Source organism: Peromyscus eremicus, chromosome 12 (assembly GCF_949786415.1).
Source record: "Peromyscus eremicus chromosome 12, PerEre_H2_v1, whole genome shotgun sequence".
Classification (NCBI taxonomy): domain Eukaryota; kingdom Metazoa; phylum Chordata; class Mammalia; order Rodentia; family Cricetidae; genus Peromyscus; species Peromyscus eremicus.
The window spans coordinates 38,598,546-38,621,455 of NC_081428.1; the positions used below are offsets into that span (position 1 = coordinate 38,598,546).

General features: G+C 43.6%; 2 protein-coding genes across 6 annotated transcripts in view; both read left to right on the forward strand.

Moving 5' to 3' along the window:
• Tbc1d23 (TBC1 domain family member 23) overlaps positions 1 to 6,855 on the forward strand; it is a 56,320-nt gene extending 49,465 nt beyond the window's left edge. For both annotated transcript variants that reach the window (XM_059276803.1, XM_059276804.1), the window contains 4 exons: positions 177 to 265; positions 3,780 to 3,915; positions 4,982 to 5,176; positions 6,698 to 6,855. In XM_059276803.1, coding sequence (XP_059132786.1) covers positions 177 to 265; positions 3,780 to 3,915; positions 4,982 to 5,176; positions 6,698 to 6,779 — 502 coding nt within the window. In that variant the 3' untranslated portion in view covers positions 6,780 to 6,855. The remainder of the gene's footprint in view (positions 1 to 176; positions 266 to 3,779; positions 3,916 to 4,981; positions 5,177 to 6,697) is intronic.
• Positions 6,856 to 10,348: 3,493 nt separating this feature from the next.
• The window catches only part of Nit2 (nitrilase family member 2), a 33,333-nt gene continuing 20,771 nt past the window's right edge, over positions 10,349 to 22,910 (forward strand). For 3 of the 4 annotated variants that reach the window (XR_009382323.1, XR_009382324.1, XM_059277390.1), the window contains exons 1-9: positions 10,349 to 10,437; positions 11,596 to 11,714; positions 13,178 to 13,298; positions 14,248 to 14,336; positions 16,728 to 16,821; positions 17,304 to 17,378; positions 18,491 to 18,569; positions 20,306 to 20,404; positions 22,606 to 22,661. Coding sequence is in view for 1 of the 4 variants with exons in the window: in XM_059277390.1 (XP_059133373.1) it covers positions 10,431 to 10,437; positions 11,596 to 11,714; positions 13,178 to 13,298; positions 14,248 to 14,336; positions 16,728 to 16,821; positions 17,304 to 17,378; positions 18,491 to 18,569; positions 20,306 to 20,404; positions 22,606 to 22,661 (739 nt within the window). In the remaining 3 variants the exon portion in view is untranslated. Of the gene's footprint in view, positions 10,438 to 11,595; positions 11,715 to 11,841; positions 11,959 to 13,177; positions 13,299 to 14,247; positions 14,337 to 16,727; positions 16,822 to 17,303; positions 17,379 to 18,490; positions 18,570 to 20,305; positions 20,405 to 22,605; positions 22,662 to 22,910 lie in introns of those variants that run through there. The other variant, XR_009382325.1, reaches the window with a different exon arrangement.

Below are 22,910 nucleotides of genomic sequence, written 5' to 3' on the forward strand. Positions count from 1 at the left end.
ACTTGGCTAGACATAATGCTTTTTCGCCCACATAATTTATCTTCTTTCATTTTTCTTAGAATAGTTGTCCTGAAGCTATGGGTGGTCTGTGAAGGGCAAAACTATTTTGTTTGAATAGTTAAAACTCTTTGATTCCTTCTTAGTGGTGTTTCTTTCCTTAACTTGTTTGAATACAGGCATGTGAGCAGCAGCGACCGAGTGGGCAAGCCTTACCGTGGAGTAAAGCCCGTGTTCAGCATTGGGGATGAAGAGGAGTACGACACAGGTTGAGTAATACACTAATGTGCAGGCTCTTTTACACATCCCCGTGTGGCAGTCATCCTGGGACTAGAACACAGACGCTTCACACAACAAACTACTGTAGCAGGAAGTCGAGGGCAGCGGCTCTCACCCTTCCTAATACTCTGACCCTTTAACACAATTCCTCATGTCGTGGTGACCCCAACCATAAAATTGTTTTCATTGCTACCTCATAACTGTGATTTTGGTACTGCTATGAAATGTAATGTAATGCTTTGTTTTTAGAATTCTTGAATTGTGCCTACTAAAAATCTAAGCAGAAGTTTTACATAGGTCTCCACTAACCGGAGTCTTCAGCTAAGAGGCAGTTTGTGGCAGTTGTATTTAACCCTTTGTACACCCACCCGTCCTCCTGGAGCCTGAGATCTGGGGGAATGGAGGAAGTTGCAAAGGTCCTACAAGGCCACTAGATGGCACTGTGGTACCAGGAAGAGTTACCTCACCTAGGATTGTCTTTGTGTTTAAAAATTCAGTTTATCAGTTTTACTTATAATTCCACAGCCTCAATTATGTGATTAAGTAACCATAGTTAATGTGTACATTGAGTTAGAAAAAGCTATGTTAATGTGTACAAAAATGAGGGAAAGACTACTAAATGCCATCGTCCTTTCCACTTAGTATAATACCTGATGTTTACCTCATCTTATCTGTTTATTCTCTTCATCATGTATAATCACCTGCTTGCCTAGTTCAGGATTCAACTCTAGTAGTTTTCTGATTTCTGTCAGTTTTAAATGGCTAAATTTTTTACATATATCAAGATGAACTTTGAAAGTATATCTAGAGAGTTAACTCTTAGCAGTAAGATTGCTAAAGAGAAACATACTTGATGTTTCTATAACTGTCACAGAATTGACTGCTAAAAAACTTGCATTGAAGTACATGCATTTCTAGTTATTTGTCCTTTCGTGGTCCCTTTCCATCTTCCTGTTGCTATGCATTTGTCCTTCTGATTGTCTCAGCTTCCTTCATGAGCCAGAGTGGAGGCGGGTGGACGAGTAGATTGTGGTCTAACACTTCCCTGCACACACACATATTTATGATATGGAAACTGGCCACAGCAAAACAAGGAAACCAGGACCACATGTGCCAGTGTGCATACATGCAGCAGTCTTGGGAGAAGAGGAAAGGCACAGGAGAATGGATGTAATTACATTGCCTCCCTCATGGGAACTGCAAAACACTCCCACATTGTTAAGACGAGCAAATTGATGACAGAAAAGACACGTGTAGAACTGTTCGCACAGAGGTGGTCAGTATTTGTCAGTAAAGGGACTCTGATTAAGGAGTGATACCATGAGGGCTTTACTACTACTTAAGCTGGAATATTGACACGTGACATTTTCTTTTGCATCGTCTGTATTTTGAACTAGTTATTAAAAAGCAGAGGGAAAGGACTGGGGAGATAACCCAGTCAGTAAAGTGCTTGGACCTGAGTTCAGTCCCCTCTGCCACTTAAGAAGGTTACTGTGGTGGCTTAGTTAGGGTTTCCGTTGCTGGGATGAAATGGCATGATCCAAGCAACTTGGAGGGAAGCGTTTGTTTCATGTTGCTGCTCTCAGGTCATCTCCATCACTGAGGGCAGGAACTCAAGGACAGAACCTGGAGGCAGGACCTGAAGCAGAAGCCAGGGAGGAATGCTGCTTACTGGCTTGCTTTTCATGGTTTGCTGAACCTGCTTTCTTATAGCGCCCAGATCCACCAGCCCAGGGCTGACACTGCATATAGTGATCTGGCCTTCTCACATCAATCAATAAGAAAACTCACCACACACTTACTTAGACCCGTCTACTGGGGCATTTTCTCAGTTGAGGTTTTCTCTTTCAGAGTTACTCTGTTAAGTTGTCATAAAACTAGTCACCACAGTGGTCCATGCTGGTAATCCCAGCAGCCAGAATGCAGACATATGGATCCTGGAATTTGTCCACTGGCCAGCCAGCCTGGTCTGCTCACTGAGTGCCAGGCCAGTGAAAATCCCATCTCCAAAAGAAAGGTGGTTTGTGGGAGCCCATTTTCGGGTTCCTCGTGGCTTTACCCAGCAGATCCGCATAGAGGATGATTAGGACCACGGGCCTGAGTGCAGGTGTCTGAGATGGTCTACACTTGGCTGTGCTGGGGGGTTAGATCTTTTGCTCCACCCCTTGGCGTCTCTATAAATACCCTGGGGCAGAGACAGTCGGGGCCTGTTGGAAAAGGTTCCAGGGCCTCTCGAGGCTGTCCTTTATTTTCTATCTGTTTATCTCCGTAATATAAATCCTTCTATCTAATATTTCCTGCTGCTCACAATGAAAACTCTGGGGAGCTGTGGGGTTAGTGGGTAGATGCCCCACAGTGGTTGTGTCAGGCATGGTGGCACCTGAGTTTAATCCTAGCACTCGGGAGGAAGAGGCAGGCAGACCTCTGAGTTCAAGACCAGCCTAGTCTACAGAGAGAGTTCCAGGACAGCCAGAGATACCTAGAGAAACTCTATCTCGAGAATATAAGTAAAGGAAAAAAAGAAAGAAAGAAAGAGGAAAGAAAGAAAAGGAAAAAGAAAGGTAATTGTGAAGGGGAAGGGAGAGGTCAGATGGGTTGGCAGGTAAAGATGTTTGCTACCAAGCATGGTAACTTGAGTTCAGGACCCACAGAATGGAAGGATAGACCTGATTCCTACAAAAGAATCTCTGCACCTACACCCAGCACCCACACCCACATACATGTATAAAATGAACCAGGTTGGAGAGATGGCTCAGCAGTTAAGAGCACTTGCCACTTTTCCAGGGGGCCTGAGCCTATTTCCCAATACCATGTCCAGTGGCTCACAACTGCTTGTTCTCTTCTGTCCCCTACAGGCATCCCCACACATGGCACACACTGACACACACGTGCACATAAATAAAACTAACATAGTTTAATGATAAGGAAATAAATATAAAAATTCAAAAATTTAGAAAGTAGTTGGCTTCTGAAGATTGACACCAGAGGTTATCATCTGACCTCCACAGGCGCTTGCACACACACACGGGCACTCACAGGAACACACACACAGGTACAAAGGGAGAAGCATTTCTAACTGTTAACCCTAGGAACCTGTAATTCCTTTTTCTTACATTAGAAAAACAAAATGAGAATGTTGTAGGGGTTTTCTCATGAAAAATATTTTCCTGATGTAATGCAGGTTGAATTAGGTGTTATTTTCTGTTTAAAATCAGAAACTGGCAAAGGAGGGCGTGGCCTCCTTTGCCTCAAGAGAGATGCTTATTGCTGACAGGGTAGAACCATAGTTGTGTTACCCTTATCAAAACTCTTCAATATGTACCCCAAGTCTTGACTGGACTTCTTACCGTAAAGTTGTTGTTGCATAACATAGCCAGTAGGATTAGATGGCTTTTTTCCCCCTCTCTTTCTCATGAGTTCAACACACACCGACAAAAAGTCAGATTGCTTAGAAACGTGTTTGAGTTGCTGATGCCCTGTTTAACGCTTTTCTTTCTTCCTAGATGAAATCGACAGTTCTTCAATGTCGGATGATGACAGAAAGGAAGTGGTAAACATTCAGACCTGGATAAACAAGCCAGACACCAAGCATCATTTTCCCTGTAAAGAAGTCAAAGAAAGTGGACATATGTTTCCCAGGTACTTTTGAAAATGTCTTTAGAAGTAAACTCAAATTGGGTGAAGTTAATATAAAAGTAATTGCAAGGGACTTTTATTCAAGTGCAAAATGACATAATTTCCTACTGTCAACTTGTGTTAAGTGTCTCAGTTTTTTAAAGTTCTTAAGTAATTTGTGTTTTGAAAATTCTGAGACAAAACATTGACTGAGTATATTGAGCTCCTTGATATGCCTCTCCTGGACATGCCAGCTTTTGGCATCCCTTCAGGTCCCCATAACCATAGCACAGACTCAGGTCTTTCAGAAGGAGCTTATACATGTGCTACTTCCCCCTAAATGCTTCAGCATAGATAGCCCAATGTCATTACTTCACCTGAATGTTATTAAATTAATATTGCCCAACACTGAGACCCTGGAATTTTCAGTATTCCCAAGTTAACTTGGGTAATCTCCTTTCTCTTCTGGGTCCATACTGCATTGTCTGTCAATGCTCATCTCGTCCAGTGTATGGTTGAACTTTACCTCTCTCCCACAAACTGTTCTCTTCAGGAGTCTAGGCCAATTATCTTGTAAAATGTTTCATATGCTAGGCACATCTGATAATTTATCTTATTGTTGTCTTAAAAGTTATGAGCTAAGGTATAAGAGTTTGGGGGTTTTCTGTTGTTGTTTAATCTATGCCCATTTTGCCTTCAGGATTTAGTTGCAGAATATTATAAAATATGTAAGGAAACCCAGCAATTGCGTAGTGGCCTTCGATATTGACCTTGGTGTATAGGCAGAGAATACTTTGAGTGTAGAGAATCCTGTTAAAACTTTTGAGAATGGCAGGATAGTCCATTGGAGGTACAAATTATTTATATATTATACTGGACTTCTTACTATAAAACTCTTAAATAGTTGTGGTATTATCTGTTACCAAAACAATTTTGCATAAAATTAAAGAAAAATATGTAGCTTGTTTATAGAGTAGCTTCATAGCTAACTCAAAAGTCATGTCTTTTAAAGTTGAATTTTCTCATACTGGAGCTGTTGAAGTAACATGTCTGCTTTGAATCCCATTCATTTAAACTTCTTTCTTTCAAGTCACCTGCTGGTAACTGCAACACATATGTACTGCTTAAGGGAGATTCTTTCTCGGAAAGGACTGGCTTACATCCAGTCTCGACAAGCACTAAATTCTGTAGTTAAAATTACGTCCAAAAAAAAACATCCCGAGCTGATTACCTTCAAATATGGAAACAGCAGTGCTTCTGGGATAGAAATCTTGGCTATTGAAAGGTAAGATGTTTTTATATTGTCTGAATGAATGCAAATCATTAACCAGTTGCTTCTTGATTTTGGTGAGTGGGTGTTGGAATAGGACCGTGAAGCTCTCCCCTCCAGTGACGGTGCCTTTGTCACCCTCTTCCTGATACTTGGTCATAGGTGCCTTCAACACTGATGCATGAGTTCAGAAATGCTGTAGCAAATTTCATAAACTTCTTGACACCGGGATCATCAGGAATTATCTAGAGGTTACGAGAGATGGCTAAGCAGATAAAGGCACTTGTCACCAAGCCTGACAACCCGAGTTCAGTCCCTGGGATCCACATGGTAGAAGGAGACCCAACTCTCCTGACCTCCACTTCACACTCTATGAGCACCCTCCACACCAAATCAGTGTAACATCAAAATAAACAAAGCAGTAAGACTTGCTGCAACAGTAGAGACCCTGCTCTGTGCTTGAGGCCTCTAGGAGCTCAGTTCCCAGCACCTAGAAGCATGTCCAGTGGCTCACAGATGCTGTACCTCCACCTGCAAGACATCCAGCACCCTCTTCTGCTCTCTGTGTACACAGACCTACACAGATTCACACATGCATGTGTGCATGCCTGCCCATGTTTGTATACACACATGCACATACACAAGTGAACTTTTTTTAGGAAAAGAATTATACAAGTGCTATACTAAATGCTGACTTTTCAGTGAACTAAATTTGTCTTAGAATGCTAAATTTGTATTTTATTTTCTATCATCAAAACGTCGTAAGTGGAGGGTGGTTTGAATCTGTTTTAGACAACTTAATGTTTTGCTTAAGGTCAAACTAGCAAGTTCTAGAGTTGTCATTGTCTTTGGAATTGGATGCTGAAACAAAATTATAACTGTAGCCGATTGAATTACATCTGTTCTAGACAGCATGTGTCTTAGGGCTTCTATTGCTGTGAAGAGACACCATGACCACGGCAACTCTTATAAGGAAAACATTTAATTGGGTAGCTTATAGTTTCAGAGGTTTAGTTCATTATCATCATGGCAGGACATGGCAGCATGCAGGCAGAAATGGTGCTGGAGAAGGAGCTGGGAGTTCTACATCATGATCCTCAGGCAACAGGGAGTAAACTGTGGCATTGGGAGTAGCTTAAGCATAGGAGTCCTCAAAGCCCACCCCCATAGTGACACACTTCTCCAACAAGGCCTCACCTCCCAACAGTGCCACTCTCTTTGGGGACCATTTTCTTTCAAACCACTACAGCAAGTATAATCTTTTACCTGTGTTTTATTTGGATATTATACACACTTATTGGTAGTTCAGAGAATCTTAGCTGTGTATTATATGAAAAGTCCCATCACTTTGACTTTTAGATTTTCAAGTAATGTTTTGATTGTCTATTGGGGTAAGTTTGTGGGAGTACACAGGAGGGCATTTCTGCTAGCTTCATTGGTCAAGGAAAGTTTCTAGTTAGAGGTGACATCTTAGTAGAACCCTGAAGGAGAAGTGCTGTATTAATTAATACGCATCTGTATTTTTTTCTCCGATAGGTATTTGATTCCAAATGCAGGAGATGCTACCAGAGCCATAAAACAGCAGATCATGAAAGTGTTGGATGCTTTGGAAAGTTAATGTAAAAGAAAGTTATTTAAGTGAAATTATGGCAACCAAGAGAAACATGAAAATATATTTCCTGACTCAGTACTAACCAGAGACCTTTCATTTGCTCATGAGGGTGCCTGAGTAGAGGGTCTAAGTGCAAATTATTGTAATCAATCTCGGGATGGGTACACTTTTTTAAACATTTCTTTTGCATCTTTGGTTTTATAAAATGATTTATTATAAAGGCCAGTTATTAAATGACTTTGAAGTAACTGGCCTTGTGCCCTATGGAACAAGGGCACAGAATGCAGTTCTGTTTTGAAGAGCTGTTTTAAGGGATATGCATCATTTTCAGGTTCTAAAACAACTGTACACATACATATTTGCAATGTCTTCACTGAAATTTAGAGATAGATTTAGTTGAAGAGAGTTAATTGCTACATTGAGTTTTGCTGCAATGAGCAATATCAGAAAATTGAAAGTATAGATTAATAATTAGCTCACTGTTTCTGTTCTTAAAAAGATTGAAGTCTGTTTAATGGAATGAATGGAGATTGTAGCCAACTCAAAACTGAGCCCTAGTGAAACCCTGAAGCATGAGTTTCACTCCTCTTCACTCCAGGAGGTGATTAGTTGTCGACTAATTGCCTCAGAGATTCCAAGCTCCATCCCAGTGGTTGCTAAGGAACAGTTAACAGCATTAGAAGTAAGTAGGCATGTTAAGGTTCAGATTAGCATTTGGGGGACAGAATGGTATCTGTAAAATGTCATTGGTCTTTATTACATGGATTATTTGGTCTAGGATATTTCAGAGTGTTTTGACTGCTCTGATTTATCCTTCTTGAGATGATCACCTGTGACCACACTAATGTCCAGTTAAAAAAAAGACAGATAATCAGAGAGCCATAGAAATTTCAGTGTTTTTATATCACTTTCTAAAACTGTTCTTTTGGTTTTGTCTTCTCAGTAACAATGTCAGTAGCTGAAACTGTTTTCACTCTGACAAAACCGAGCAGTCTGCTTTATTTTGCAGCTTGCTCAGGTTAATTTCTGTGGCCCAGATGAGTCACATGTGATGAGAGATCCAGAAACATCTTTTGGACCATGGGATGATTTTCATAAAATCTGTTTGAAAAATAGGAACTATAACCTGCCATGTCATAAACCGTAATAGATTTTCTTTAAGGGGTTGGCTGATAGAAATATCTAGATGTACCCCACTAGTAGCCAGTTGTTTTAATTTGCTTAATGGAAATCAAGTGAATAAAAGATAACACAATTAAAAGAACCTTATTCTAATATCTAAATAAAAACAATTTATTTGAGTGGTTGAAGACATTTGCATGAAATTGCACCTGTGCAGTACTTGATATTTATAACTCTTCCCCAAACTATTGTATTGCATTTTTCCATTTTCTTGACACCCTCTTTGAAATGTCCTCAAGTCTCATTTTTCAACCATCTCAGCTATGGGACTTTTTTCATAATACTAATGTAAAGATGTTTGTGTTACTGTTTATAAATTACAATTGTAAATAAACGGATACAGTTTGCTCAAAACTTCTGTTCTCAAGGCTGTCTGTTCTTTTTTTTATTTGTATTTTATCTGCAGAGTAAACATTTCTACTATATTCCTATTTCTATTCATGCACCTTAGGTAGCTTAAAACTAATGACACCTTAGGGGTACTGGGGTGCTCATTGTCCCAGCTATTAAATAATAATATTGAGGCAGGAGGATGATGAGCTCGGGAAGTAATGGTCCTGTGACCCTACCCTCCTCTTTTTACTAGGACAGGTCAATAGATCTAAAGGGCCTCTGGCCAGCTTGAGTGTGGCAGGCATGGTTCCGGCAGGCCTTGCCCTTCTCCTCTATTCCTGCTTTGCTAAAAACCATTAGATTACATTCCTAAAGCTGGCCACTAAGGTCTTTCTCCTTATTTGGCTACTTCCTCCTCCTGAGGCTGACTACCAAGGTCCAGCTATCAAAGTACTGAAGTCAAGCAGTCAAAAGCCCCCTGGCTCACCTCATTAACATGCCAATTAAAATTAGCAGCTCATCTTAACGCAGGGTTTCCCCTGAACCTTTATAAACTGCCATTCACCTCTGGACCACATACATCTGTCTCCTCTCTATCCAGAGGCAGTCCTTGGTCCCTCTGGGGCACATACCCCTTCCCCTTCTCCCTTGTTCTCTTCCCCATCTCCCTTGTCCTCTGTCTCCAGTGTTGGTCTCTTATTCCCTGTCCCTCTGGGGAAAATGAATCTCCTTTGTGCTGAGAACTTGGCCTTGGGGGTCTTAAGCGGATACTTTTCCTTTCAAGATCCATTTCCATAGACCTGGCATTCTCTAGCAGTTGCTGTGGCTACCAGGCCAATGCCGTTTCTAGTGTAAGATGGAGATGGGGTGAATATGTTATACCTGGATAAATAAGGTCATACTGCAGCACTCACTCACACACACCTTTAGGCTCGTACATTCTTTCTTTACCCTCTTCCACAATGTCCCCAGGTTATTAGATGATTCTGCGATCCCTTTGAGATACCCGACGTGGGTGCTGGGAACCAAACCCAGGTCCTCTACAGGAGCAGTAAGTGCTCTTAACCACTGAGCCATCTCTCCAGCCCCTGCTTTGACCTTTTTAAACTGTTGTTTCTGGCTCTCTGCCTCTCTCCCCACCCCCCAAATGCTACACCCTAAAGTTTGTAAAGGTTCAACCTTTACACACACCACACCACCCCCACCCCCGATGCTCTTTTGGCTAAGTTTTCTTTGGGGGGATTTGATCTCCAGGCATTTGGTTCCGGTCTTGTCCCAGCTCGCCAGTCCCCTTGCTTCCAGGCTCTGCAAATGTGACGAGGTATGCACTTTCAACCCAGCCACTGCAAAAGTTAGAAAGCAGTGTAGCTGGGGGTGTGGTACAGGACTCCGTCCCTGCATTCGGGAGTCAAGGCCGGCCTCGGCTACATAATAAATTAAAAGGCAGCGTGGGTTACATGAGACCCCGTCTGAAAACCAGAAAAGCCCCCAAACGAATCAAAACAGCGAATTAAGTAATAAACACAAACGCCAAGTCTTAGAACCGCCTAGCACCAACTCTCTCCCTGCCACTTTCTGAGCAAGCTTCTGAGGTCTGTTAGCCTGAATCAACCAGGTGCACCACCTCACGTCTGTCAGTACGTAGCATTCATTACCCTGGCCACTGCTGTGATCCAACCTGAAATTTCAGTCCTTTTTACCACATAAAGAGCCTTTCTACCAAAAGGTACCACTCCTTAACCGTTTAAGGCACACCACCGTAATGTAGGCTACTACTCCTCTTTGCCCTTCCTTCTGAAGGCCTTTAGTTAAAGAATTTGTAATTATCCCTTTCTCTTTCATGTATCCAAGCGCAAAGAGTGAGCCATTTTTAGTGCAGAGCCGGGGCAAGGAGGTAGCTCAGTGGTAGATAGGTACTCAACAAGTGCAAAGCCGTCGGCTTACTGCCCAGCACTGCAACACAGCACAAAATAACAAAGGTCAAAACCAAACACTTAGCGCTCCGAACTCATCAAGGCCCCGCCCCTCGGCCCAGGTCTTGGCCACGCCCCTTCTGCGCGTTGCTCGGCCCCGCCTCCCGCGCTCGGCCACCGGATTGACTGGTCGCGTTCCCCGTCGCGCTCGGTGCTCCGGAGCAGAGCCATGGCTAGTAAGTAGCTCGCGGCCTGGTCGTCGAGCTCCCGGGGGGGAGCGGAGGCTTCGGTGCGGCGGTGCAGATGAGCCGGCTGGGCCTCTGCGTGCCCCGGGCCGCCTTGCCGGTCGCTCAGATCGCTCCGAGCCGGGGCTGCTCCGGGAAGCCCGGGCTAGTGGGGCCGCCGGCCGTGCGAGCACAGGCCGCCGTGCGAGCCCAGGTCTCCGTGCCAGTCGTCCTGAGCTGCTCCCCCTGCGGGTCCCAGAGCTGTGGGGTGGGTGGTGGTTTCACGTTTCGGGGCCCTAACTCCCTCGCCTAACAGAGGGTTGTTAGTCGCATCTCGAACTTCACATTTCGTCTGTTAGCCTCAAGGGCCACTTGGTCCAGGGACTTGGTGCGGATTTCCCGCAGCAAGCTTCCTGGTCTGTAAATGCTTATAGGGGCAACGACCTGGCATGCTCATTTAAATGTTGTTCTCATACTGGGCCCTTCACTCGGGGTGTTTTGCGTCCCTCCCCCTTGGGTCATCGTCATTACCAATGTGTGATGGTTATTAGGGCAGCCAGGGAATCTTCAGTTGAGGAGGTGAAGCCACAAGTCCTGCGCACGGAGGACTCCAGTGGCGGGTTTCCCTGCTCCAGCCTGCTCTGGAGCTTTCCACCAGCCCCGAGCCTGGGTCGGGACCTTATCCCTAGAGTGGCTTCAGGGAGAGTGGAAGCTAGATCGTAGTGAGTTTATCCACCCTTCCCTCAGAAACAGAGACAGCCCAGCTTCTTAGGTTCGGGGGGACCTTGTGAGTTTGTGTGAACTCTGGTGACAGCTCGGGTATGTCAACCTGAAAGTAATGCCGGGTTCTGGTTTCTTTTGTTTTTATCCAGATTCTGTCACTGTTCAATAAGAGGCATCCAGGGCGAATCGTAGCTTTGTTTACCATATTTAGGGTAAACCAAGGAATGAGAGATCGTAGTTTTTATGCTTTTAAGGACAATTCTGGCCTTCATCAGAAGCCAAGTTTTGTCAGTGTCGGTGACGTAATTTATCCTTTAGATTGCCCGTAGTTGTGACAATCAATACCATGTCCAAACGTTCCCAGATGCTCTGTTTGGGAATCCTGGTTCTCTTAACTTTTAGTGGGCAGATCTGACGACGACGGCTTCCTTTTGTCTTTTTCCTCAGCTTTCCGATTGGCGCTCATCCAGCTTCACGTTTCTTCCATTAAATCAGATAACATTGCCCGGGCTTGTAGCCTCGTCCGGGAGGCAGCCAAGCAAGGTGCCAAAGTGGTCTCCCTGCCGGTAAGTATGGGGGCAGCCGGCCCTCTCTAGGAGCCGGGGACGTGCCTCAGTCTTGCTTGCCAGTGGAGGTCCTCATGTGTCCTACCTGCAGAGGTGTCTTTTGGTATTGTTCGGTGTTTGTCTCCTCTATCACAAAGACTAGCAGGGGTCTTTGTTGTAAGACGTCTAACATGGTTACAGGTCTAACAGGATCACCTGCTCTATTCAGATGAGGAATACAAAATTTCAGGGCAATTACCTCAAGGTAACACTCTCGGGGACTGAATGCTTACTTTGTTCCTTACATAGTGAAGGCTTTTCTGTGGTTGTCACGTTTAAGCTCAGGTCAGACCATGCTGTTTTAGCACTGTTCAGCATTTTTTGAAAAATTGTTTTGAGCCTTTGGTTGAAGGTTGTACCATGTGTCATATTTGATGGAAGGTAAGTACAGGGTCAGCCTTGGAGTTCCTGGATAAGCAGGAATCGTTAACAAAGGGAGTCTTATTGTTAATCTCGTGTGTGTGTGTGTGTGTGTGTGTGTGTGTGTGTGTGTGTGTGTGCACTCCCTGAGAGGCCAGAGGTCAGTCTTGGATGTCATTCTACAGGAGACGTCCACTTTTTTCTTCCTTTCCTTTCCTTTTCTTCCCTCCTCTCCCCTCCTCTCCCCTCCTCTCCCCTCCCCTCCCCTCCCCTCCCTTCCCCTCCCCTCCCCTCCCTTCCCGTTCTCTCTCTCTCTCTCTCTCTCTCTCTCTCTCTCTCTCTCTCTCTCTCTCTCTCTCTCTCTCTCTCTCTCGACAGGGTTTCTCTGTGTAGCCTTGGCTGTCCCGAAACTCTCTGTAGAACAGGGTAGCCTCAAACTCAGAGATCCACCTGCCTCTCTGCCTCCTGAGTGTTGGGATTAAAGGCGTCAGAGAACTGTTGAAGGCAGCTGTGTGTTGTATGTCTGTATTGGTGTCATTGTCCTTGGTGTCCCATCCCTATCTTTGTTTCATCCTCACCCACTTTTTCCGTCTGAGAGAGACATCATAGGATCATGAGGACAGTGCCAAGATGGGATTAGAAACAGCTTGTCTACAGTGAGTAAAGTGTCTTCACTTCTGTAGCTTTCAGAACGTTTTATGCGTAAGTTTTGTTGCTTTACAAACTTAGGATAATTCTGAACTCCAGAATTCATCTCAGTATCCAAAATCACAGAATAAACCTGAGCTACGGTGGGCCTGGATGTCCAAAAACTGGTCATTCTACCGTCTCCAGGTCTAGCGGTCTGCCAGGGTCACCAGAATAACCGGTCTGTTTCCTCCGTCCTCGCCGGGCTACGGGCTAATTGCCTGTCTGCCTTTGATTGCGTGCTGTTTAGCCTTAGGTCTTTTCCTAAAGGTGTTGTATCTGCTCACACAGGACCAGAGTGGGAAGTAGTGTGCTTCCACTTTCTGCAGAATTTGAAACGGTTTGCTTCCCTTTTTTCTCTTCTAACATTAATCTAGGAATGCTTTAATTCTCCATATGGAACAAACTACTTTCCTGAATATGCAGAGAAGATTCCTGGAGAGTCCACACAGAAGCTCTCTGAAGTAGCAAAGGAGAATAGCGTTTATCTCATTGGAGGTAATTCCTTCCATGTGGTGTAACATCTAAACCTTAAAAACATCAGAATGCCTTTTGTTACATTTAAACTAACACATTTCAGCCCTTGAAAAGAATGAGGTTGCCAGGGATGGTGTCATACACCTATAATCTCAGCCCTTGGAAAGCAGAGGCAGGAGGATTGTTAAGTTCAACGTCAGCTTGGGATTCACTTCAAACACTAAGTGTAAAAATATGCAAGTTCAGCATGATTATGAACAGAATTTGCCACTTAGATTAATCTCCCCCACAAAAGATGACTGTATACTTTCACAGGGAATTATATATGTAAAAGGCCTAGTAAATACCATAGAAAGAAACACACTGAACTGATAACTTTCCCTGTAAAAGGAGTGTGACTAGATAGAATGTGGCAAGAGAAACCTTACCTGTATTCTATGTGCTGATGGTGGGGGGGGGGCATGCATAGTAAACCTCCAGAGGTTCAATAAATATAATGAACAAGATTATTTTGTGTCATGATTATCATGATTATTAAGGATTAGGAATGAATAGGTGGTGGCAATGTGTACCGAATTGGTTCTGTGATGGAGAAAGGCTTGTATCTTAACATTCTTATCCTGGGGTCTCTGGGATTCAGTTTTGTTGTAAGATGATGAATTTGAGCAATGAGGAATTCCTGATTTTGCTCTAATGTTACATATTAACTGTTGTGAAATGTCGTGGCTGAATTTCAGGGCCAGTTTGGTTATTTTTTAAACTTTCCTGTGACGTCTGGCCTAATTATAGTTTATCAATAATTTGGAGTTTAATCACTGACATATATTCAAGGAGGAAAAAGAATGCTTGGGATAAAGTTTATTATTGGACCAAGTGACTATTTCCCAGGGCTTTACCTAGCATCACAAAGTTATTGGCCCATTCTTTTTTGCTATTGCTTGGAGTGACTATATATTTCCCTCAATGAAAGGCTCCATCCCTGAAGAGGATGCTGGGAAACTGTATAACACCTGTGCTGTGTTTGGGCCTGATGGAAGTTTATTGGTAAAGCACAGAAAGGTGAGTAGGGGGTATACAAATCTCATCATCTTTCATTTTCTGTTTCTTGTTTTTTTTTGTTGTTGTTGGTTTTTCGAGACAGGGTTTCTCTGTGTAGCTTTGCGCCTTTCCTGGATCTCGCTCTGTAGCCCTGGCTGGCCTCGAACTCACAGAGATCCGCCTGGCTCTGCCTCCCGAGTGCTGGGATTAAAGGCGTGAGCCACCAACACCCAGCTATTTTCTGTTTCTTGCTAGGATGTAAAAATATAATTAATCTTTAAACTACTGGTTTTGTATGTAGCAACATTACTGAATTTACCCATTAATTCTCCTAATTTAACTTTGAGTACCAATTATATAATCTGAGAAAGACAGCCTCGTTCGTTCTTCCTCCTACTTCCATATTTCACCTTTTTTGTTGTTGTTGTTGTTGTTCCGTGTAGGATCTCAGGAATACCACCAGAAAATAACAGGTGTCCTTGCCTTGTTTCCAGTCTCAGAAGGAACACGTTCATTATTTTTCCCCTAAATATGATGATTGTTTTAGCATTGTTTACTATGACTATGACATGAAAAGAGTTCCTTTCATGGCAGAGTCTTGTTGTTTCGTTTTTAAAATCACGGTTGGTTGTAGAAGTTTACCAGGGACAGGCTGGACACGCCTTAGTGGTGGAGTGCTTATGTAGTACGGGTATGGCCTGAGTTTAGTCACTGCCACTGCTCCTCAGCGTAAGTTTACTAATGCTCAGTAGACATCCTTGGGATCGTCTGCCTTTCTTTTACTCATGTGATAAATTATATCGGTTGATTTTCTGATGTCAAGCTGCATTTGCTTTCCTGGAAAAAAGTTCATTTTAGCCAGGTGATGGTGGCACACACCTTTAATCCCAGGACTCAGAAGTCAGAGGCAGGCAGATCTCTGAGTTCAAGGCCAGCCTGGTCTACAGAGCTAGTTCTAGGACATCCAGGGCTACACAGAGAAACCCTGTCTCGGGAAAAAAAAAAAAAAGAAAAAAAAAAAAAAAGAAAGCTCATCTGGAAGAGATGCATTATTATATATGCATTGCTGACTTTGTTTTGCAAAATTTTACTGGGATTTTGTTTTTGTTTTGTTTGAAGACAGGGTCTTTCTATGTAAATAGGGTGGCTTTAAATTAAACTCAAGTAGTCCAGACTGGCCTTGAACTTGTGGCAATCCCCGGGTGTGAGCATCCTTAGTTCTAGGATTACAGGCATGTGCCCCCATGCCAGCTTGCCTGTTGTTTTTTGGTTTTGTTTTTTTTTTTAGGTTTTTTTTTTTTATGTTTTTTGAGACAGGGTTTCTCTGTGTAGTTTTAGAGTCTTCCCTGGAACTCCCTCTGTAGACCAGGCTGGCCTCAAACTCACAGAGATCCGCCTGGCTCTGCCTCCCGATTGCTGGGATTAAAGGCATGCGTCACCACTGCCCGACAGCTTGCCTGTTTTAAATGCTGCTCATTCTTTTTGTTTTCTTTGCTGTCATTGTTGGTTTTTTGATACAGGGTTTCTACATAGCCCTGGCTATTCTTGTAGACCAGGCTGGCCTCAGACTTACAGAGTTACGCCTGTCTCTGCCTGCCAAGTGTCTCCTCCTCTTTAGCCAGTTTTGATTCTGATTCTGAGCATTTATAGTGAGTAAAAGCAACATATTACATCCCATGAGGAGACTGCATTTTGCACACCTGTAGAAAACAGGTGATAAAACCTACATCATTTCCCCATTTTCCTGTAGTAGATAGAATAGGTAAAATAGTGAACCTATTCCTTCAGAGACCGGAAACAAGATTATTTAATACTCTTATTTAAATACAAGATTATTTAAACCTATTGTTTAATGCTGTGCCTGAGATCCCACACAGAGCAATAGGGATTTGATGTCAGTCAGCTTGTAGGTGCAATATGGGCAAACGGGATGTTTGTATTGTCAGTCTTAAGAGTATTTCCTTATCTGACCACAGTGAGATATCTGCCACTACTGCTGTGAGGCCTGTGGGGAAAGGGGTAACCTGTGGGGCGTTTACCCACCACCCCCACAGTTCCCCAGAGTTTTCCTGAGTGCGAGCAGCAGGAAATATTAGATAGAAGGATTTATAGAATCTTGCGGAGATAAACAGATAGAAAATAAAGGATAGCCTCGAGAGGGCCTGGAACCCTCGAGAGGGCCTGGAACCTATTCCAACGGGCCCCGACTGTCTCTGCCCCAGGGTTTTTATAGAGACGCCAAGGGGTGGAGCAAAAGACCTCCTCCCCCAGCACAGCCAAGTGCAGACCATCTCAGACACCTGCACTCAGGCCCGTGGTCCTAATCATCCTCTATGCGGATCTGCTGGGTAAAGCCACGAGGAACCCGAAAACGGGCTCCCACAGTAACCAAATCAATTATTTGTGATGCAGATCCATCTGTTTGACATTGATGTTCCTGGGAAAATTACATTTCAAGAATCTAAAACATTGAGTCCTGGTGACAGTCTCTCCACATTTGACACTCGTACGTACCAGATACGTTTGCCTCTTATAGTAATCCCAGAAGAGAGGAGCAGATACTTTTCCTTCTATGTCTGTCCCCACCTTTTTCACTTAGCATCCCTAAAAGTTCAGAATTGGGGAAGGTAAGCAGTCAGAGGTCTAGAAAGTTTGAACAGAATAGAAACCCAGGGTTTTGACATGGTATTTCTCTTCCATTGGGTTACAGCCTCCTGACCATCCACAGTGTTCCTGTTGGGCCACAACTGACACACCCTACTTAGATAGTACGCATGACTCACAAGGAACTTCTCATAGCTGTCCTGAGGTGGTGAATGATATCTTTGAGATGATATCCCAATAGGATTGAACGTACACATTGTCTCTATATAGGAGTCCCGTATCAATTCTTCCCTGTCAGTGTTTTGTGATCAGAGAAGGTTTACCCTTTTGCCCCATGCTGCCGGAGATTCACTTCTCATGGGTGTGTTTTCTGTTTGGAAACAGCTTACTGCAAAGTAGGCCTGGGCATCTGCTACGATATGCGCTTCGCAGAACTGGCACAAATCTATGCACAGAGAGGTGAGATAATACTATACAGGTGGGTTGGGAAGCTACTCGGAGGTTTGAGTCTGGGAAGGATGGTCCTGTGGCATGAAGGGAGCCCTTAACATGAAGTTGCTCAAAAAAAAAAAAAAAAAAAACAAAAACAAAAAAACCAAACAAAACAAGACAAACAAAAACACAGAAAATTTGCACAAATGCACCAAATCTTGGAGGTAGAGTGTTAATGTATTCATGTCCAGCTCTACCACACCAGCTTGCTAAACAGACTTCTGCGGATGATATGGTTTGGGGGATATGATTTCATACACTGTGTAGCCAAAGCAGAAGCTTCGTTCCCGAATACCCTGTCCACCCTCTGCCTCCCTCCTATCACTGTGCTGAAGTTACAGGGAGTTCACTGGAAACGGAGCAATGGTCTGTACCCTCTTGGATTTCAGTACTCACATCTATAGTCAGTAATATTTTGGTCTGGACAAGACCTCCTGTTTGTAAAATAGAATGAGCCAAGTCAGGAGATCCGAATTCTGGTTCTAGCCCTTCCCCTGAGTTGGCACAGCACTTTGATCCCTCATTTTTCCTCTCTAAAGAGGTGTGGTTTCTAGCTCCCTCAGAGAACTGCTCTGAAGGAGGACCAAGGAGAGAACTTACAAAGCCCGTCTGGTGGCATTCAGCACATCCCAGCTCCTTACGACGGCACTGAAACCACCGTCACTTACCTAAGTGAAGTGGTACGGATGACCTGTTCAGCAGATGAGGCGCGTGCATTCTGGGCCTAACAGTGTCGGAAACCGTATTGCCCCAGTCGGTTGGAAAGTCACATCACACACTTCACTGTGCGGTGCTGACCATCTGGCGCCGAGCAACATTTTGATCACAGCTCTCTACTTTTTTAAAAGTGAAGGCACAAGTTCTGATGTCAGCCATCCAGCTCATTTTTCTTGTGGCTGTGTTTTATAGGAATAGCTCTAAGACTTTTAAATTCAGAGTCGTATCTGTCTGTGTCTTACCAGACCGACCTCTTGCTGTGTGTGGAAGAGTTTGAGTTTGGCTCTGTTGGATAAGGAATACAGGGTGGGACCAGAGTCATCGAGTGTTCAACATTGCATTTTCTTCTTTCATGCCTGGAGGCTGCCAGCTCTTAGTGTATCCCGGAGCTTTCAATCTGACCACTGGACCTGCCCACTGGGAGTTGCTCCAGCGAGCCCGGTAAGAAAGGAATCAAGCCTCTCAGTGTTGATGGAGTATCAGCCATAAGTGGAATTCTGCCCCTGACCCAGCCTGTCCTGGCATCCAGATGCGTTTAGAAAGGGTGAATCTGTACAAAGAGCTCTGCTGGATACGGTCTCCAATGCCATAGCAGTGCCCTCTAAAGATGCTAGGATTAAAGGCCTGTGCCATGCCTGGCTTATAAAATCAACTTATTTTAGATTGTACATACGCCTCTTTCTCTCCTTCTTTTTTTTCTGTGTGTCTGTATGTATGTGTGCGCATGCGTGCGTGAGCGGCACACCTGAACTATTTCACCAACCCAGTTCCATCCATTTTGCAATGGCTAAGCGCCATTCTGTTGTACATAGTACGACCTTTATCTACTCGTCAGTTAACAGACACAGGATGTTACCATTTCTTGGCTCTTGTGAATAGTCCAGCAATGCTGGGGTTCAAATGATTTTTTTCATGTGCTATTCTATTTCATTTAGATTTATACCTTTTAGTAGGATTTCTGGACCACATGTTCTGTTTATAACTTTTGAAGGAAACTCTACTGCTTCCCACAATGGCTATGCTAACTTACAGTCACATTAGTAGTGGTTTTCTTCTCCACACTCTCACCGGGATTTCTTACTTCTTGATAACAGCCATTTGAACTAGAGTGAGGCAGTTTGTGGTTGGTCATCATGGTTTCGAGTTGCATTTGCCTGATGATTAGTGATATTGAGCGTTTTAAAAATATTTCCGTTGGCCATTTGTGTTTGTCAGCTGTCTATCATTGTGACAAAATGCCCTAAATAAAGAACTTAGAAGGATGGACAGTGTATCTTGGCCCTACTTTCAGAGGTTTCATTTTACTTGACTGGAGAGTGTAGTGCGGGCCTTTTCACCCCAGGCAGAAAAGAGAGAGGAGGGGCTGGGGTCCCGTGTTCTTCCAGGGCACCCCCAATAGCCTAACTTCTGCCGCTGTGACTTACTCCCTGTAAAAGTTGTATTAGCTCCCCTCCCAGGAGTGCTGTGGGCTGAGGAGCCAGCCTCAGATGGGCCTTTGGAGGACATTCCGGCCCTGAATTGTAGCACTGTTTGTTTGGCTTCTTTTTAATACCTAGTTAGCTCTGTTGCTCCTCCTTGAGTCTCAATAAGTAGGCCAGGCTGACTTTGAACTCTGATTCCTCCTGCTTCAGCCTCCCCCGACTGGTGGAGTTACAGACATGCTTCACCATTTTGAAATTGGGTTGTCTTGTGATATTGAGATTTTAGAGATGTTAGCTACGTATTTGTATATATTTCTCCTTCCTGGAGCTTTTCTTGCCATTCTTGGTACCTTCATTTGCTGTCTTAGTTTGGTCATAATGCCATGTGCCTATTTTTGTGTCTTATTCCTAAAAATCATTGCTCATTCCAATGTCCAGAAGCCTTTTCCTATGTTTTCTTCTAGTGTTTTCATAGTTTCTGTCTTTTTTTTTTTTTAATAACTGTATATACTTGGATAGAAACATATTGCATCTGGGCGGTGGTGGCGCACGCCTTTCATCCCAGCGTTTGGGAAGCAGAGGCAGGCGGATCTCTGTGAGTTTGAGGCCAGCCTGGTCTCCAGAGCGAATTCTAGGACAGGCTCCAAAGCTACACAAAGAAACTCTGTCTCAAAAAAAAAAAAAAAAAAAAAAAAAAACATATTGCAGGTCTACAAAGTGTAAAGTATTTGCTTTCTGTCTGTCTGTTGACAACAGGGCTGTTGATAATCAAGTGTACGTGGCTACAGCCTCTCCTGCCCGGGATGACAAAGCCTCATATGTGGTCTGGGGACACAGCACTGTTGTGGATCCTTGGTGAGTGTGTCTTAGGCTGAGCTCAGCTGGGAATTGAAAGATGACACAGGACTGTCTCCCCCAAAATGCCTCCTCCCTTTTACCCACATATCCCAACAGGTATAAAGGGGGGCTTCCACTTCCAATCCCTGTGAGGGAAACCATCCTGCTTACCAGGCTGTCCTTGGCCTGTGTCCTCTTTTGCTTGTCTAAGGAGCTGTCTTGGCAATCATACAAAATAAGTAAGGCAGCAGCAGTGGGGTAGGCAGTTGGTTTTAGTAAATGGTTCCAGAATTCTTAGCTTTTGGCTAAAATTTAGGCTAAGTGGCTGGTCCCAGGGTAGGAATGAGAAATAAGGCAAAAATGTTACTCCCCATGTAACGATTAGAAAGATAGGGGAATGAGTTAAAGCAATGACTCTCAACCTGTGGGTCATGACCCTTTCGCAGGGATCTCATATCAGGTATCCTGTATATCAGATATTTACATTATGTACATTTATTATATGTATTATATATAATTACATATAATTATATATCTGTAACAGCAAAATCACAGTTATGAAGTAGCAATGAAAACAATTTTATGGTTAGGGGTCACCACCACAACATGAACTGTATTAAAGGGTCATAGTATTAGGAAGGTTGAGAACCATTGGGTTAGAGGAAACTAGCTGTCCCCGGTGAAAAGGTAAAGCATTTTACCTTATGTGAACATAAAACATCTGTCCAGTAGCAGAGTTTTCTCCATGGATAAGCCGCACGGTCGGTAACTGCAGGTGTTAAGTTTACAGCATACATTCTCACATAGGATTTCAACTCAGACATGCATCCCTACTAGACCTTTGGACTTCAGAAGCTGGCTTTAGTCCATGGTACTTCTGTGTATGTACACACACACACACACACACACACACACACACACACACACACACACGAAAGCATTTCTACAATTTCAGAATAAACAGACTAGTCATCAAACCCAAGAGTTTAAATATCCCTGTGGGGTCCCAAGAGGTTTCCCCAGTGTGTGTGTGTGTTTGTGTGTGTGTGTGATGCAGAGGCTTCACAAGATGTGACGACTGATTCTCAGTAGTTCCACACACCAGGGTTTACAGGCACTGGAGAACTGGAGGGGTTAGGCTGGCTTCTGTCACGTTCCTGTCTAGATGTTGGTACAGGCTCTACAGCCAGTTGTGATTGCTACCTAGAGTGGCTGTTTCTGAAGAGTAATTACATGTGCTATGTGCTCTACCCTTTTATTTCTTCTGAAGGGTTTTGGTACCTTCATAGAGAAAGAACTTTGAATTTGGCAGGACAGATGGGTGGAAATTTAGAAAAGAGGATTTAATCAAATGAAACTAATGGTATTAGTTCATCCTTTCCAGGAGTGACTGATGAGTACAGTTATGCCAGATGGTTTGTTATGACATATTATTCTAAAAATTAATAATTTCTCTAGATGTGTTTTTGAGCTCTTGCGCTGGGCCAAAAGGCTGGGTACTGGAAATAGTTTTCCAGATTAGCCTTCCCCTGGACTTCTGAAGGGCTGTTGCTCCTGCCAGCATATAGACTTTTACCACTTTCATTCAGACGTTGTGGGCTAGTCTTTCCCTCCAGTCTGAAACCAGAACTCATTAGCATAGGGAGCCAGGGATCTTAGCCACCCATGTAGAGGCTCTAGTACAATGGTTCTCAACCTTCCTAATGCTGCGACCCTTCAATACAGTTCCTCATGTGGTGACCCCACCCATAAAATTATTTTTGTCACTACTTCATAACTGATTTTATCTGTTTTCCTATGGTCTTAGGTGGCCCCTGTCAAAGGGTCATTCACCCTTTAGGTTGAGAAACACTGTTCTAGTACATCTGGGTCCTGCACAGGCCCAGCCACACTACTCTCAGGTGTGGTAACAGCTGGGAGGGTATAAGGAACTGATGGAGACCATCCTTGGAAGGGGCTTCACCAGGAAGTATATTGGTACTTCCTGTTGATTACTGATAGTTCTATTCCCATATATTTATAATCATAGAATAGCTATCATTTTCTAGCAGTGTGCAGTTTATTAAACAACATAAATAGTAGATTCCGAATTTATACCGTTTTCTTGTTTTAGATCTTAGAATCTTTCTTTTGGCCTGTTAGACAAGGAGGAAAATATTGAGAATTTGACTATCACCAGATGTCAGTGAATCTCAATTCATTCTCTCAATCTCCTTCAGGGGACAGGTCCTAACCAAAGCTGGCACTGAAGAAATGATCCTATACTCAGACATAGGTAAGATCTGCACTGCTGTGGTTCAGGTGTCCTGCTCTTCTATTCTGGTTGATATTCTGGGTCTGGTTCTGAGGATGAGCTCTGGGACTCCGTCTTACTGGGCTTTCTTTGGTTTGAATTGAGCCCAGGACCAGCACCAGGACAACAGCGTCCAGATGAGGCCAATGTTACTGAGTCACTTGCTAAGACTGGTTGTTTTTAGTCTGGGGAAGAATCTCGTTGGTTGGTAAGGAGTTGCAAATTATTCAT